This window comes from Epargyreus clarus, unplaced genomic scaffold (assembly GCF_041222505.1).
Source record: "Epargyreus clarus isolate Ecla_fem2 unplaced genomic scaffold, WU_Ecla_fem_2.2 ptg000007l, whole genome shotgun sequence".
NCBI classification, from domain to species: domain Eukaryota; kingdom Metazoa; phylum Arthropoda; class Insecta; order Lepidoptera; family Hesperiidae; genus Epargyreus; species Epargyreus clarus.
Window position 1 is genome coordinate 19,181,391 of NW_027332215.1, and position 19,194 is coordinate 19,200,584.

Below are 19,194 nucleotides of genomic sequence, written 5' to 3' on the forward strand. Positions count from 1 at the left end.
TCGCCTGCTACTCCTTTATTATAAAAAAAAATAGGTGTGTCAACCATTAAGTGATTCCCGATCGAATCACTCTTTTTTCGAGTTTTAAACCCAAAAGTTGAAAACGAAACCCTATAACTAAGCCGCCGCCGTCTGTCTTTCAGAGGGTTTTGTCTCTCAAACCGTAATAGATAGGCACTTGAAATTTTAACAAAGGGTAATTTATACAGGTGGCCGATGTAACTGTTTTGACTCTTAATAGATATACGGTTCAAAATTTCATAATGCATTTACTTACTTCTTTTGCTGTCATCATAACAAATACTAAAAAAAATTGGTGGTACGAAACCCTGCTCGTTCGACTCGGTTTGGCCAATTATTTAACTACATTTAAATCAACCTATGAAACGTTTCTATCTGCACGCGTACATATTGTTTTCCGAAATACACTGAATCGTTCATCCATTATAATCTCTCATTATCATTGATTCGCGATTAATCGCCGCTTTTACAAATTTCGAATTATTTTCTTCATGCGGCCGGGAATTGGCTTTTTAATTATGTATGTAGGCATCTGCCTTTTAAATCATGATCTGTTTTACCCCAACTGACCCAGAAAGAAGGCATTGTTTTCCTGTATGTAAATTATTATTTTTATACTTATGTGGAATTTTAAGAAAGTTATGAGGTATCGTTAGAACCGTCTTAACTTTGGAAGTGACATGATGTATCATATAAAAGAGAATAACAAAGTGAATAAAAAGTTGAATGTAAATATAATTTGACTCTTACAACTTTTTCAAGACAAACAAAAGTTACAAAACTGAGTATGTTAAGCGCTACGTACTGACTGTGTGAGAAATAAGTGTATAGGTACGAGTCGTTCCAACTTAGTTCTAAGGTGTAGCAGCGCATGGTGAACCTTAAGTAGGATTCCAATCTGATCTAAGATTTAACTACGCACATTATATCTATCTACGGGTGGTTGTGGTCACATAGCATGGTCTGTGCATTTCGTTTACTTTCATTCTGAAAAAAGTTAATTATCTGCACATATCTTTTGTATAAGACTTGGTCAAATAATTTTAAGGAAAACCACACTAATAAATATTATCGGTCGGGCCTTAGGGCATTTCTTAAGAAGTTCCCATCTCACGGGGCTTTCCGGGAGGTTGTGCATAGGTATAGCTAGCCTTCTGTCTGAACAGTACATCAAAATTGTTGTTAATAGGAGCCAATATCAGAAGCTTACACCATAAGCTCGTTAGCGTTGCTGTGCTTTAAAGATCTATTCTTCTATGCATATCAACGATATGTTACAATAGATTGATAGCATAAATTGCTGGACATGTAGATCGGAGCACACGCTTTGTCGATTGCGAACACCCCTCGCACACGTGTAAGAAAGCTGAATTCGATTGCGGATTGAACTCTCTGGAGCGGGTCTAGACGAGGGGTCGGCGTAACCTTGTAGAGTTCGACCCCGCGAAGACGCAAGTCGGCGCGTTTACCGCTAAGAAACCTACTAATCTTTATATATATATTTCTTATGTTCGTGTGTATGTCACTGAACTCCTCCTAAACGACTGGACTGATTTTTATGAAATTTGTTGTGTGTGTTCAAGGGGACTTGAGAATGGTTTAGATTCACAGTTTAGCCCCTGGGAAAAGGATTTTTTTAATAAGTTTTTAATTCATAATTGAATCGGAAACTATGCATTTGATCAAGTGATGATCTTTAGCAAAGTTGTTGTCCAAGTGCCCACGAGGGTTTGGGAATTGGTAAGACCAATTTTCGACAGATGGCACCACTATCATTCCAATGCAGGTACTAATTTTCTGTTTTATGTATGTCATATTATTTCTTTAATATGCGGGCGAAGCCGCGGGCACCACTAGTATATGTATAATTGTATACATACCCGGTGTACCAGCTACTACATCAGGCGCGGGAGCTTCATTGTGTTCCTGTAGGTCTAGAGTAGTCGAAGATGCTGTAGTTCTGTCACTCGGTGGCACATAGTAGAATCCTTCGTGATGAGCAGCGCTACCCACGCAGGCCGTCAGTGGAGCCAGCGTGGAAAGGAATTGTCGACGAGGCTCTGATCTCTGGGAAAATAAAAAGCATATGAAACCATCGTTACTGTTGTTTTAGTACAACTATAATAAAGAATGCAATGAAATAATCGTTTATTTTTGGTTTTGTTTGTACTGCAATTTGGATCTCCCAATCGATTTGGAATCCCAATCACAATAGATAATAATCAATCTATCCATTTTTTATCCGCCAAAGATTAAAACTTTGCAATCATATTGTCAAATGTTGATATTTGGGAGGCAAAACCTTCAATTGATGTTTACTAATAAAGGACGAATGAGGACTCTTAGGCCAGTAGATATCCTGTACATGGTCTATTCCACAGATAGAGAAAGTAGTGTTTACTTTCAAAATAATGTGCCTATCGACGGTCCCTACGTATAAAGCGACATGTCAAAAATTGCAATTTTTTTTTATTGCATATTCGGCTTTAGATTGTCCATACGCTTATGCCTTTATAAGATTTTTCTTTAAATATGATGTATTTTACTAAATTCACCATTCGTATAAGAGAACAAGTATAAAAATTACAGGAAATAGGTATCGTACATGCGGATATCTATACTTATCGTTTTTTACGATGTCTTAAAAAGCGCGCCACTCGGCATGAACGCGGTCAAGTCTAACTTAACATCACGTCTAAAAAGCATATTTTCCGCTTTAAGTAATAAGTAAGAACACAAAAAAATGTTATTGTTTTTCTAAACTACAAAGGTAAGGCATCAATGTAAAATCTGAGTAAGATATCAATACCTTTTTCATGTTTCCTACGTATAAAGTTGTATCTCAGACTTGTCTGGAATGCTTTTATTTGCGTTTTCAAAAGCTATAACAACATTATAAAAAAATATTCGTAGAATTGTATAGAGAATTATTTCTAGAGTAGTTTGAACCTTAAATACGCTCTCCTGTAAACCTGCGTTTTCAACATGTCGCTTTATACGTAGGGACTGTCGCTATATTAGGGTTCTTACTTAATCCACAAATAGAATAAATGCATTTCCTATTTAAACGGAAAATTAATAAACGTAGGATATATTAAGTAGTTATTAGATATAATCAGTTAACATTTTTTACACTCAACCAATCGTGAAAAAGCTGAGGAATATTAAACAGTCTTTAGATTCATTGAATCGAGAAAAAGGCGAGGAATATTAATTTGCTGACATAAAGAAATAGTAATTACATAGTAAATTAAAATAAAAGAACGTTTGTTCCTTGAATTTATGATTTTTTTCTTTATGAAAACTTTGATATCGTCAGATATTTCAATGGATAGGTACAATACAAATCGTAATTGTTTACTATTATTATCGTATTGCCACAAAACAGTAGTGCTGGCGTAATAAGCACTGCAATTAGTAATAAATTTGAATAACAAAAAAGAAAAAATGACGTAAGGCATTTGTTTGAAGCTAAGTCGTTACTGATTCAAATACAGCAGGGATCGTATCTGATTTTGATCACAGATTTATTGCTTTTCAATGTGGACTCATTTGATCTGTAAGTTAGTAAGTGTGTTGACATCGCAATTTTTAAAACCGAATAAAGCCTTCTCTTGAAGGACAGAAATAGACTCGCGTCCAAGCTGTTACAGTTTGATTATAAATAGTTTAAAACTATCATAATTCGTAGCTACTGTGGTGAAATAAATACCTTTTGAGGTTCCTGATGAACGTCGCCCAAGTCTGGCGGTTGTTGGCGGCCCAGAACTGGCGCGGATAGGGTCGAGGATGAAGAACTGGACGAAGCGCTTCCGAAAGCCTTCTCGCTGTTTTTGTCGACGCTATTGAACGACTTGTCACTGGATTTGTCACTGCTGTTGGAGAATTTGTCGGCGCTGTTCACTGCTGGGGAGGTGCGCTGCTCTTCAGGCTCGTCCTCCACGTCGCAGGTCAGCAGTCGAATTCGCTCCGCTAGCGAGGTTGTCTCCTGCTACGAGAAACCAATACTGTAGTTACTGTAGTAAAATGACAAACCATTATCTAATATGTTCAATCAAGTTCGTTCAAGTAGTATGAGAGTCATATCCGCTGTGAATACCACCATTATTGTGTTGCCAGTAACTAGACTTTAAATGAGATCACATATTTATCCCAATTTATTATTATCTACGAAAGATTTCCGATAATCCGTAATAAAAAACGACGATGGGTTTGTAATCTGATTCTCGTTAATACGTTTAACACTTTCGAATTCGTGGGCGGCGATTATCTCGAAATCCTGTATGAATACGGGCAGGGCAGAATTGTTTTCAGTTCCCACGATTCGCATTCCATCAACGCATTCCGACAACAAAACGTGGAACAAAAACAAACGTAAATCTCGGATATATTCGAGCAATTTCCGATTGTGGTCTGCGGTGCATTCTGGGACATGTGTCTTTTTATTGGATCTAATGTATTTCTTGTTCTGCGGAACAATACTTCTTTTATATCCTACTTGCAAAGATAAATAGCCGGAGAGTTTAAAATCTATAGTTTTGTAATCATAATATTTAAGCATTTTTAGGTATGAACAGCCGCAGCCGTATAAATGTGCAATGAATAACGAAATAGTTCGATAATTCTTTTTTTTCCTATAGATTCCTACACTCATAAATCTAATTTATTGCTATTGAATACTACACCTTTTAAACCCCTAGTATATTTAATCCTTCAATCCTATTGGCAGGCCTCAATATTTGAAATATTGGTTTAATTTACAAATTCTGATGCTATCATATTAAAGCTTATTCTGATATCAGTGATTGTATCTAATAAATTATCGAAATTTTGAGTTATAAATATTTTAAAGACGCGGTATCTTTAACCACGTTAGGTCAGTGATCCTTATACAAATAAGAAAGCAGCATGCAGTCCATCTGATAGCAAGTAGCGAATGCCGCACATTGACATTTCTAATCAACCATAGGCATTGGCCACAGAAGTCAGTAGAGTAAATTGTATACTAATTGAGGTCTACTTGAGGTGGGCCGTAGATGCGTTGACATTCGTTGGATAATTCGTTTTATGTCTTTCGCTTAGCTCATCCCTCAAATAGAATACAGCACTTGTCATTGCTCAAACCACGAAGGGTTCTACCATTGATCTATAACCTGAAGATACGCCACAAGCAGGCAAAACTTGAAACATACAAAATACGTCAAGTGGTGTAAAACGAGTTGAAACGACTCCAGTCGCTCTCGCGCGGCGTAGTAATACACACGAATGTCACTGAACACGTTAAACGTCATTATTTTGAATTTTAAGCCTCAAAATACCTTCTTGTGCAATGCGTAAATGCAAAAATTATGCTCGAAAAAGAAACAAACTTCATGGAATCACCTATCACACGTAAATTAAGAGAAATTATTAAATTTTGTTTATTTTTCGTGTTCGATCCGCCATGATTACGTGAGTAACCAGAAAGAGACAAAGTATGTTTTTGTCAATGAAAGTGATAAAGACGCAAAATGCATGGTCATAGATCAACAGAACAGAAGTGACATTTTATTGAATCTGACGATGTTCATATGTCGTATGTTATAGTTTAAAATCCCACTGCTTAATTTTTATATTAGTGTGTTTTTAGTCAAAATATAACTTTTTATAGTTTATTTTAATAAAATAAAATCGATATATGGGAAATTCTGTATCCTAATCTCTAAATTTCCTTCGATACCTGTGGTAAATAATAAAATTTTTTACCATAAAATTTATATAGGATAGTATACGGTATTTTAAAATTTCTTTAATTGAATAAATATTTCAATCATTAAGGTCGTATTTCTTCCTTAACCTAAACATAATTTAATAAACAATCTTTGTATAGCCAGAAATTAATCCTCAAAAAGACCACAGTAAAATTAGAATCTTATATATAAAATTCTCATGACACAATGTTAGTTACTGTACCTACTCCTGCGAAACGGCTTTACTGATTTTCACCAAAATTTATATGCATATTCAGTAAGTCTGAGAATTGGCTACTATCTATTTTTCATATCTCTTAAGTGATAAGGGTTGTTCACCCTTAACATTTTTTTTTATTTATATGGCAACACAATGTTTGCTGGGACAGCTAGTACATTTATAAAATTTACACAACTTTGCAATTAATGGTCGTGTGTAAAATAAAACTGATAATAATAAACATAGATTAGTAAAGATACTTCGCCGCCTTGAAATTGAAATAAGCCACAAACGGCTTATTAGTAAGTTATTTTTTTGAATTCTTGACAAATAAAAACATTTTTAGAGAAAATTTACGAATAAATAACTAATACTGCGTAATTTACATAATAAATAAATAATTATTTCAAATATTTTAGAGACATTTTAGCACGGAGACGTGGCTAAACTTTTTTACGCAACTATTTCAATTCTCAAAACTGGGTACATTTTCTTGTTAGGAGTGAGTAATATTTACTAATCTATGATAATTAATATAAACAATTTTTAAATCGTATATTTTAAACCAGTCGATACATCTGTATAGATACATTCTTTCAAATTATATTTTTATATAATAATAATTTATTTAGTTAAACTGTACTATAACATTTCTACGTAAACGACATACTAAAACTATTATCGACAGTTTTGGACATTTTTGACGTGACAACGTCTTAAATTAGGTTGCGGCTGGGAGTCACTTATGAAAAAGTGTAACGCCCGGTAACGTTACGATGAGTCACCGAACGAGAGAGAGGCCCGCCGAATGCCTTGCGTCTCTCTCCCACTCAACTATGATCGGTCTGCCGCGCGCGCAGCACTAGAGAATTAGGCGCATTGAATCGGCGCATGCTTGTGTCTCTGTCTTTGTCTTTCTCGAACGTTCTTGGCGTTGGAAAAACAAGAAAGCGTCACAATACAAGTTCACACGTGTGGTTAAAGTATCGTCAGCTGTGTCTGTAGTGAAAATATGGAGTGCTTAGATTCGTCATTTATCATTTACAACAACTACAACAATAAAGGTAAATAATTGTACACTGATATTTCATTATCGTAAACTATGATTGATTGATTAATTGTTAGATTGACACAAAAGTTGAGAAACTGAGTTTATAGGTTATGTCATACTATTGATAAATGTTGATAGTGTTAAGTAAATTATTAGTTTAAAATTAATTAATTATTATTTTACAAATTTCTTTTGAAAAATGCAACCATTCCATCAGTATTTTCATATGACGTTGTCACGTTCAACTATCGTCAGTAAACCGACTTTACAGACAACCGATTTTTTACCTTCTGTTCCATTATTTCTTTGTCTTTGACAAGCATGCGGATCAATGGGAAAGCCACCATACGTCCCGTTTTTAACGGGACAGTCCCTTTTTTCGATGCTTCGTGCCGTTGTCTCCGAAATGAATCGTTACCATTGTCAATTAAGTAACAGTAAATAGTATAATTGTGAAAAAAAATATGGGGCGCTCCATTTATCAGTTTTCATAAAGCGCCCCACATTTTTGCACAATTGTACTATTTACTGTTCCTTAAATGATACCTATATTGAAAATTATTTTCTACTTTTTAGTTAATTTTATCATAAAAGCGTGTTTTTTATTATTTTTAACTATATTTTTTCAAGTAAAAAGTATTTGACAAAAAAAATCGATGTCCCGTTTTGACTGAAGTAATCATTGGTCACTATATTCCATGGTCAATATTTACGTTTGCGTACACTCGAAACGCAAGGTCAAACACTAGTTGTCTTTTTTTATCACATTGTTCTAATAGCTCTGTCCCTTATAGAACATTTGTCTATGTAGTTAAAGGTAAGTAAAATAAAAAACGTGCATGTGTGCTATCAAAGCAGTTTCGCTCAAGTTTTCTCTCAAGTTAGTGGGCGTATAACATGTCTAGTATAAAATGTTATTGGGTTCTACTAAATATCACTGTACAATAGTAGCTAGCTAGCAACTACAATTCAATGTCTATACTGTCGCACCACGTCAAATATTCAGAATATCACACGTGCGTGCCGATCCATTTCATAAACAAATCTGTTCGTCTATTTGTTTGTAATAATAAACGCAAAACCTATGATCAGGTTCCCAGTGTTCCCAGCTAGCAGTGCCCCGAATCTTAAACACAAAAGTGTATAGAATGTTATTTGTTTCTTATTATATTAAAATATCAAAGGAACATGCAATAAATGTGATGTCATTCCAAATACGTCAAGAATTATGTCTAAGATTAGTTTCAAATCATTACTGCTTTATGAGAACTAAAGCTAGAATGCCTTGTTAAATACAAGTTTCAAGGTACAAGGTCACACTAGAACACGGCAGAATTTACCAATGCAGGCCAATAGGGCAGTAGGCGTGCTTCATCCATCCATCCGTGAGCTACCAGAGTCGAAACAAATTGTTGTATCAAATTATTTTTGTCAAGATTACTTGTCTATACATTTTTTGATAAATGTCTTAATTATTGTAACAGATCTCAATTAGGAATTAATTGAGTAGTAAAACGTTATTTAAACCCATAAGTGATTGTTTGAGCGTTTCTTGGAAATCTAATAAGGGTTGATATTGTGATTTTCAACTTGTAAATAGAATATTCATTCACGGCACCGCGCTGGCAGTAAGTGAAAGTTATGAGCTAGGGCTGTCAATGATCTAGACACGAATTGTATTACTGGATATGACGGCATGGCAGATAATAGGTACATACATAAAACGCTTGGAATTTAGCATCGACGAAGGCTTAACGTTAGTGCATATTCATATATATCACAAGTAAATTATAATACTCGTACAACGACAATTGCGTCGGCTGGTGTATTATATGAAAATGAATACATTTTTTCACGTGGACCAAATTTTGGCATTAAAATTAACCGTGTGGATCATACTGATCAAACTATAAGCAACACAGCGAATGAGAAGACACGTTTTTGTGGATACCACGTAGGTACAAGAAGACAGATGCTTTCGCGATGCTATTTACACATTTCATCTTTACCCTGTGTTGTGATAGGTATAAATGGGCGCTTAGTCTACTATTTTAGGTAACAGTACTTAACGAAAACCCTTGAATATTTTCAAAGTAAAAGCCCTAAATATTTTATTCTCCGCGTAATCTGTTTTAGGTAAGATTCCGTGTAATAATTATGTTTACTAGTTTCTATGGTTAGTATCAGTAATATTGACAAAATAATATTAGAATATTTATGTTAAATGATCTTTTAATTGGAAATTTCAAGATTTTTTCAATTTTTATTGAGATTACTAAGATTTTATACTAAATTGATTGATTACTTTTTATCTCTATTTCTTCGCTAATCGTTTCATGTGTTTGGTTAGTTATACTTATAGTCTTACTCATATAAAGACGTATCACTTCACACTACACTACAATCACAACACCACACTAGGATTCCCTCTGCCATGGACATAGTCAAATTGGGAATGATATTAGTGAAATCTTTACTGATATGTGAACTAATTTTATAACCTATGTTAAATTGTTATATTATATTGTGTGTTTTCTAAATAAAAATGAATAAAAAAATGCACAAATACCGAGAAGTAGAAACAGAAACTTCAATTCATCACTTTGTTATAAGTATGTCTGGTTGGGAATCCAGAACCCTTTGCGCGTCAATCTTGTATGGTGACCGCTCCGCCACGCGGGATAAAATGACCATCTATATTCCGATAAATTTATTCATTTATTCTGTAGCAGCCCTACACACGAGCTTCGTAGTTAATTAGATCATCAGTTCAAGGTAACGCGACTATCGCCGACGAGGAATTGTACCTGGATTTATTGAAATACATTTATCGTGGTCTAGATGTTAAGCTTTTTCAGCTTTCACTTTGTTACCATTCTAAAGAATTCTATTCATATCGATTAATGTCAATGGGACGCTTCCGTGGATTGACGATTTTAGGGATCCGTACCCAAAGGGTGAAAACGGCATCCTATTACTAACGACGTTGTTTATTTGTCACAAGGCTCTATCTCATGAACAGTAATAGATAGAAAGTTTAATGTGACAACTATAACAATTAACTAAAAATTAATAGGCTCCCCAAACAAGAAATCAGATTTTTTCTGTTAATTTATTGGATCCTCCGTGTGCGAGTTTGACTCGCACCTGACTAGATTTTTAAACAAATTTACAGGCGCTTGACAGTTATTACAATATTTACATAATTAATCATTTGTAAGCATTTCTCGTTTCTATTATATTTTAGAAACATTTCATTTCTGTTCTGTTTAACACAAAATGAAATTATCAACCGATGATGTATTTATTATAAACATAATAATCATTTGTAAGCATTTCTCGTTTCTATTATATTTTAGAAACATTCCATTTCTGTTCTGTTTAACACAAAATGAAATTATCAACCGATGATGTAATTATTATAAACGATAAGTCAATCTTTGGTAAACAAATTCAAAATTAACATTTCAATAACAATTTTCATTAAGAGTGAATTGTTAAATTCATTTTATTTTCTCTGTCTGTTTTATAAAGCGGTTTACTAAAATGACAAACAGATATTTTGGGTTTAGACTTCTGCATTAAATGTTAATTAAATACGACTGACTTTCAAGAGGAAGAAAGCAGACGAGCATGCAGTCCACCTGACGGTAAGTGGCTAATGCCGCCCATGGACATCTGTAATCAACCTCAGATAGGATTAAATATTCTTATCTGAAGTCGGCCACAGATGCGCAGCTACTCCTGAGGCCTAAGCTGGAACGCCTCGTAAAAGTATGTCTGCCTTACCACCCTTCGAACCAGAACACAGCAGCGCTTAACACTGCTGTTATGATGCAGAAATAGAGGTGGCGGTGTTTTCGAATCACAAAAGTTTCTACCACCTTCAAAATCTCCAGAGGAGGAAGTAATAATTCCCATGCTGGTCTTTTGCCTTAACTAAAAGTCAGTTACAACCATAAATATAGTAGCATTGCAAAAAAAATCCAAGTCTATGGTTACAAGTAACTGTTAGTTAAAACGCAGTGTTACACGATGAAGGCAATCATGGTCCAGCAGTAGAAACTCGACCTCTCAACCAGAATCGGAACACATGAGGTGTTCGTACATTGTCCACCCCTGAGCATCGAGTTGGGATGCGTCGATGAACGGCAAGCTCATTTGCTGTTCCAATTATGTAAATAACTGGCTAAGTGCGAGGCGAAGTCTAACACCGAGGGTTCTGTACCGCCAAATTTTCATTTAATTTTATTTTTAGGATTTATTATCCTTGTTATATAAGTAAATAAATTGTGGAAATTAACTGCCTTTCTATTACGGTTCAACACATAAAGCGAACAAGTAATTTAATTAAAAGTAATTAATTAAAAAATCAAAAACCCGACAGCACCAAAAATTAAGCCGAAGTAAAATTTCTTAAAAAATTATTTCCAAAGTATATATTTGTAATCTCCTTTTAATCTTCTTTATTTCGATACCCTACTCGATAGGTTTGGTAAACTTTTTAAAAAACGTGTCACTATTTCGCGAAATAAATCTATCATTTTATGCTCTATAAGATATACAACTTCAATAATTCAATGTTCTCTATTCTACTTTCTTCGGGATTGGTTTTTCCTTGTTCCTATCCTTGGTAAAAACAGTGAAAAATAGCAGTTCTTGCATACAAGTAACTGTTATATTCGCCGTTTTACCCGAACTCTATTTATTTCCAATATTATTTAATTTGTTGTTACTGGGGTCACCGTAAAAAATCCAAGTGTCTATCTATTACGGTTCAAGAGATAGATAGATAGAGCCCTGAAACAGACGGACAGTCAGCGGAGGCTTGGTAAAAGCGTTCCGCTTTGATCCTTTGGTTGCCGAATCCTAAAAAAAGAAAACTGAATATCGTCTCTTCTTTTCTCGTTTACTATAAGTGACAGATTGATTGTTTATATTTTTCAATCATTTTCGAGGAGCTCGCCGTGTCAGGTTGTCTCTCAATTTAAGAAGTCGATGTAACTTAATATTTATAAAAAAAAAATAAACATCGCTATAAAACCTCTGTGTCTAGATTAGTGTTCGACATTTAAATTTACTGCTGATGGAAAAAAAAAAGTAAAACATTATAAAAGTCATTTGGATATGTTGCTGGCGTCGTGGCCATTGCGTTCCGGTGAGATAGGAGCCTAAAAGTAACTTTACAGCTAGTGTATTTATTCCCTTCTACGTTGACGTTGTTTATGTTAATGTTTACAGTATTTCCGCCACAACGCATCTTTATTGCAGTGTCCACTCCATCGCGCTCGTTGTTCCCCTGTTTATGGTGTTTGTCTCCGCCAACGCTTTCTAACGAAACACTTTTAGAACCTTTTACAAATTGGATCCCTACTCTCCATAAATAGAATATTGCGGCCATTAAATTTACGAAGTTTTATTGTTTTCGATCAGTGTTTCTCAAAGTGAGCAAAAATGCCTTATGATGATGATAAAGTCCTGATAATTAATAAGGGTGTTAATAATAGTTAATAAGGGTGGTAATAAATACAAGGGTGTGGTGAAGAGCCCAGAGAAAAAAGTTTTGAAGCTATTTAGGAGGCAATGGTTGATTTTTGTTTTTGTTAGTTTTATTTGTTATTGTTAGCAATAGATAGATATAGATATAGAACAAAACCTCGACTGCAAAAAATATAGCCTCGTCACTCCCACAATAATACGAATCCAATGAAGCCTCATATTAATCCTTAAAGCCGTTTAGGGTGTGGCGCGTACCAAAAGTAAGACACACAAATGTACATACAAACATACGCCTGAAAAACATTACCTGCGCAGTCGGATAAAAATAGGTGGACATTTTTTGTTGAATTATCTATTGCCTTGTTTGTCAATTTTGGCAGGTTGCTAGGAAGTTTAGAGGATTCAGTTTGAAAACCTCTGTTTTAAATAGATTCATCGTAAAGTGGTATTTGAGGTATAAAGGAAAAGTTTGAAATTTGTAAGTATCAACATCGCTACCTAGAAGCCAGTAAAGCGCTTTCCTTTAAAATAATGTTCCATTTATATTAATTGAGCAAAATAATTAACCTGTTTTCGAATTAATTATCTGCAGTCTACACGTCATAACAGTGTGTTTTTGTTTCAAATATTAATAATGAGGCCTTAAATAATAAAGTAGAATTTCCAAAAACGGTGAAATAGGCGTTTTATTATTTTTATACAGAAAGCCAAATACATAGTTTCATAGTAGGTATCTGCTTCAAAATCGAAAGATGTTCAAACAATATTATCCTATTTTATCCTCGTAGTGCTCATTTACGCTATATAAAGAACCTATGAGTAAAATTTCGAGCACTCTAACGTGCAGCGGTTTTCCTTTGCGTTGATCTTTATCACATCAACATTACTCATTTAGTTAGACAGTCATGTCGATGTATTTTATATATTATATAATGTATGTGTAATATCTTTTAAGTTCCTATATTTAGATATCGTACTCGATAGGTTTAGTTAACTTTTTTTAAAACGTGTTACTATTTCGTAAAAACAATCCACCATTTACGCTCCATAAAATATATAACTTCAGTAATTCAAAGTTCCGGTCATTATTTTACTTCGTAATGGGTAGAATTTCATTATTTTTATCCAACAAGCCAGATACAAAATTTCATAGTGTTTGCTTCAAAATTGACGATTGTTTAAATTAACTTTTAACCCTTATTTTACCCTCTACGGGGTTAATTTTTCGGATGAGGATAAATAGGTGTGTCCTTGTTCCTATCCAGAAAGCCAAATACTAAATTTTAGAGTAGTTGCTTCAAAATTAAAGGATTTCAAAAAAACTGTTTTCCCCTATTTTACCATCTTAGGGGTAGAATTTCCAAAAGGCTTTTCTTAGTACTTATTTACGCTATATAGCGAACACTTGTGCAAAATTTCAGAACTCTAAGTTGAGCGGTTGTGCCTGTACTTTGATTTCTAAAAAATTAAAAAGTCATTTAGTTAGTCTGTCAATCAGTTACCTTGCTGTTTTATATATATACAAATATGTTTTAATAATCTCCGTTTAATTTCCTTTCATTTCATACCCTACTCGATAGGTTCGGTTAGCTCTTTTTTTAAATGTTTTACTATTTCGCACCAAAAGTCCGCCATTTTATTTATTTTTTTCCAACACCTATCTAAGGACACTCGGGTCATTGAGACGTATATACTGACACCTTAACTGTCGAAATTCATCCAGCCGTTTGTTAGATCCTATCAAATAAAGAAAGACAAACATACAAGATACGCGCGAAAAACATAACCCTTCCTTGGCAGTCGGGTAAAAACACCGAAAAATAACGGTTTCTTTTATAGCGACCCACATTTATTTCCAACCGTTATACATACTCTGTAAAAAAGTGTCTATCTATTACCGTTTAAAAGATAGACCTCTGTTACAGAGACAGACGGACAGACAGCGGAGGCGTAATAACAGGGTTCCGTTATCCTCGGCGTACGGGACCCTAAAAATCACGTTACAGTACCACGTGTCGGCGACATTTCACAGGATAGGGAGATAAAGACCTAAATGTTTCGAGACAAAGAAGCGAAATGCTTTTGTATTATACCCTTGTCTCCTACCTATTCAAACTTGTTTTTTTTCAAGTGAAGTTTGTCCCCTTTTATCATAATTCAGTCTTGTACGACCTTCAGTGCGTCATTCAACTAATTGGATGGGTGGAAAAAACGATGGAGTCTAAGCTATGTGACTTATTAACTTTCGCCTCTAGTGCCAGTATCACGGAATTTTCTTATATATTTATCCTTTGACCTTTTTACAACTGAGTAATACTTGAATATTTTATTTGTAACATCAAATATGTTGGCTGGAATGGTAATCAAAAAAGCTACTGCTATAATTGTAGGTTATGGTCTCACGTGATTCAGAATATCAAAACGATAAGTAGGTGTATCGACATTTCCTAAAGAATTCAAAGTGAAGTCAGAAATTAAAATCAGAAGAATCTGTTTTTTAAATACTCGTGGTAAACTTTATATATAACAAAATTTTGTCAGGGGGAAATTTAATGAAAATTATACATTTCTACTGAACGGTTATAGTTAACGTTAAAATTATAGTTAAAAGTAAACGCGATGAAATAATAATTAGTGCCTTTGAAAGTTTTAATACTCTGGACTCTCTAATTCTTGTTATAAAATAAAAAAAAGCAGTCTTAGTTACTCTTTTCTATATCCGCCAACGTATAATTAGGTCCCGCCATCTGATCTGATCAGACAAAAAATCAAAATTGTTTTATTTTTGTTAAATATACCGTAAATAGTTCAGCAAGCATTAAAAGAAAAGTTGTTTTTGTCATTGCGAACAGGCATTTGAATTTTATTTATTTGTCTATTTTGGGATCGTTCGCTTTTTCCTCTTTTATCTTTTTTAGAGATCCCAGTAACGCGGTGTTTACCTTAGGTTGTTGTTTCTTCCTCGCCTCGCTGCGCAGCAAGGAGCAGCGCAAGGCGTTCCTCTCGGCCACGCGCCGGACCGCGGCCTCATCCGCTTTGGGCCGCACACCCGCGTCCCACGCTCTGTACAAGTAATCATCATAATCTATAATTGTAGCATCGTGAACTGTTGGGCACTGGTCATCTCTAAGGTTTGAATAGTCTACCATACTAGCAAAGGGATCTTGCAGTAAGGTTGGTAAACTGTATATGCGTCTGAGAACTATTTTTAAAGGACTCTCAGGACAAACATTGTATAAACCTACATACGGTGTTCACACGATGTTTCCTTAAAAGGAAATTAATTAACTCCACTTAACAGTTGACTGCTCGTTGCAAACGTTTAATGGTTTAAATTTGACCTTACATGCTAAGAGCCCGGGATCGATTCCCAGACCGAATCTTATATTAGGGACCACATATTTTTTTAATTATGTTATAATGTATATAAAAATCCTACTAGCACACCTTGTTTAAATCATGGACTAAAACATAGTAAGGAAACCAACATGTTTGAATGTTTTGTTCAAGTTCCTGTGTTGAATATAAGAAAATGTATATGACATATGTTTTTTATATATTTAAGTTAGATTACGTCGTATAACCCTAATATCTTGAGGGAGTACCCCTTTTTATAACCTCCTATGCTCAAATGATCGTGCGGAGGTTAATCCCATGAGCAACATGCAAAAACCTATGGTCGTTAATGAACACAAAAGTCATTAACAAAGAAAGCAGATGAACCGGCGTTCTGAGCGAAATAAATCATCGTCTATTGTTTTACGTTCGAGTCCGAAATCCATTAGTGACCAAGTATAACCTACTTAGACAAAACCTATCTGCCTAAAATAAGTAAGCAACAAATTCAGGACAACGTCATTTATCAAACTGTTATTGAACACTGTTTAATTATCAAGGGTTATTATTTTTGGTTCTCAATAGTTGTACTATGATGTCCCAGTTGTTCAACTATTAAATGTATTTGCAAACAAGTGAACTAGTGGAACAAACAAGTCTCACTAGTTCATAGTTTGAACTAATGAATAGAACTAGTGGGAATTAACCCATTTAACTTTTATGTGACGTAAATCATGAATAAGTTTTATTAAACGTTCAAAACATTACGAGCTCTTATTGTAAGTTTACGCACATTAAAGAAGCAGCTATCACGTACTTACGATCAGTTTTTCATAACACACACACATGGCTGCCACGAGTAAATATATTGAGAGCACACGTTTTAACACTTCGAACGTACAATAACAACCCCCTACGAGAGGGACCGGCGACATGAAACCCCCTAGTTAAGTCATTGAAAAAACATTTCATATAGGTTTTCAGTCATATTTCATCCTTGGGGATCATATAACGCTTTATGTGCCTAAAGCTTTAAAAGTTCAACATTGTACCTACCATGTTTATTGGAAAAAAAAAATTATTGGAAAAGTCCAATAAATATTTTTCTATGAAACGGTTAGAATTATACGACCTATTACTGCGCTTTACGGGGTTAAGGAGGCAAGATTTGAAGAGTCCCAAATAATGAAATATCGCTTAGATTGCCCGTTGAATAACCGCCATTTTCTAAAATAAACTAAAATTATGTACTAGGATATTTTCGTACAATCAACTGACTTTTATAAATAGATATTACATTGAGTTACATATTCCTTTTATCGATAATACTCGGACGTAATTATAATTAAACATCGCGCACAAATACTTCCTTATTTTTCATCCCATCTTAATAATCAATCCATCCGATGTTTTGCGTACGAAGAAGGTTGTTTGATAACTTGTTGATACGAAACATTGTCATTATTCGATCCTTGGTAGGTAAAATATGGATAGATTGGATTTTAATAACGTGCGTTAAACGAACCACAATTCATAATAATGCCACGAGCTCCTCTTTGGATCAAATTCACGGTGCAGTTTTTTAGACTTGAGCGCGTACATGAAATACCTGTCTTTGATTGGAAAACGCCCAGGCGTCGAATATGAAAATGTAGGCAAAGATAGTTGTCACTTTCAAACAAAAGGCGCTTTAAGTTCGCGCACGGACGCGGAAGAAAATCCGTCTGTGCTGTTTTATGCATTTATCTTCACTACTAGAGGCGTAAATGTTATTCCTTGATAAATGAAAAGACAGTGGCCGACCAATTATTCCCAGGTCGCCCATATGCTCTCCCATAAGATTTTACGACTGCTGAAGGCTTAGCTTGCCCTAAGTACAGAAGCGTGCGTAAAGTTTTGCCACTAATGGTTATACATCTATTAAAGGCCGCGTTCATTGTCGCTTAACTTTCTTCCGTTATCTAGCTGACCCGGCAAACTTTGTACCGCCCCAAAATCTATTTATCAAATATTTTTCATATAAAATACAGCCTATGTTACTCGTGGATAATGTAGCTTTCGAATGGTGAAAGAATTTTTAAAATCGATCCAGTAGTTGTTGTTCATTGTTATTCATTACAATCAAACATACAAACAAAGTTTTCCTCTTTATAATATTAGTGTAGATAAGAAATCAATTTTTGCCTACCAAAGATCGAGATTTGAAAATGGACAAATTTCGTGAATTGATTCAATTTTTGGATAGATAGATTATTAATAACGAAGATTTGTAGATCGATCGTGATCCACACAAACTACCACATATAAGCTCTTTTAAGAGCGCGTGGGAGTGAAGTTCCTCATTTATAAACTTCAATATTATAATTTTAACTGCACAATGTTTAGTTTTGTCGTGTTTTATATAAAATTCCTTTTCTTGCTTTCCTCTTAGAATAATTTCGTTACCCCTGAACTTAATTCGAGTGCGGCAACATTCTGTGATAAATTATGCTAAGAGATCCTTATTTAACTCTGGACCCAAAAAATAATGTTACTTTTCTGTTTGAGAATATCTCCAAGATTACTTTTAAAGTAAAGTAATAATTAATTAAGTAATTCTTGGTTATTCGTAGGTATTCTATTTGTTCTCTAGGATAGATTTTTTTATTGTTCGAATTGTTTTAGGTTTAAGAAAGTGCCGTTACTTGTAACGTTGATTAAAAGAGTGCTTAATTTTTTTTATTTCAAAATTGATTCTATGGTTAAGGCAACAATTCGAACAATTTAATAAAACATAATTCATGTATGTTCTTATTTATATTTCATATATTTCGTTAAAAGGAATAATAATCCCTTTCTTTCTGTCGTAACTTACAATATTGAAATGTGATAAATCATAGGCGTACCTACCTAGAGGCACTTCAAATAGATACTTAAATTAATACAACCTTTGTATGTTCTTACATTCAAGTCCAACTATTTTCTGGATTATATAAAGAGATAGCAGCAGTGATAAGCTAATGGTCGAAATCCTGCCTCTGAATCGAAGGCACTGAGCCTCGATTCCCAGGCATGTATCTCTGATTTTTCAAAGTTATTGTACATTGGAAAGCAATAATGACTAGCTATAATGGTGAAGAAAAATACTGTGATATAACCTACCCGCCTGAGAGTACTTTAAAAATATAGTTCTAAATCATGTGTGAAATGTATCAATTTGGACGTCTTCACAATCTGTTCTTGGTTAGGGCAGTGGACTATGGTTTAAACTCCTCTCGCTCCTTGAGGAAATCCGTGCCCAGCAGTGAGAGTAATAGATCGATGACGTCAGATTAGCCCATAATTGACATCTATAAAAC

At 34.4% G+C, this 19,194-nt stretch overlaps 1 protein-coding gene across 1 annotated transcript in view; it reads right to left on the reverse strand.

The window, feature by feature from the left end:
- Positions 1-19,194, reverse strand: part of LOC140743600 (uncharacterized) — a 235,745-nt gene that overhangs the window by 21,941 nt on the left and 194,610 nt on the right. The window contains exons 7-9 of the mRNA XM_073075014.1: positions 15,463-15,583; positions 3,734-4,012; positions 1,902-2,088 (exon numbers count right to left, since the gene is read on the reverse strand). Of these exons, the coding sequence (XP_072931115.1) occupies positions 1,902-2,088; positions 3,734-4,012; positions 15,463-15,583 (587 nt within the window). The remainder of the gene's footprint in view (positions 1-1,901; positions 2,089-3,733; positions 4,013-15,462; positions 15,584-19,194) is intronic.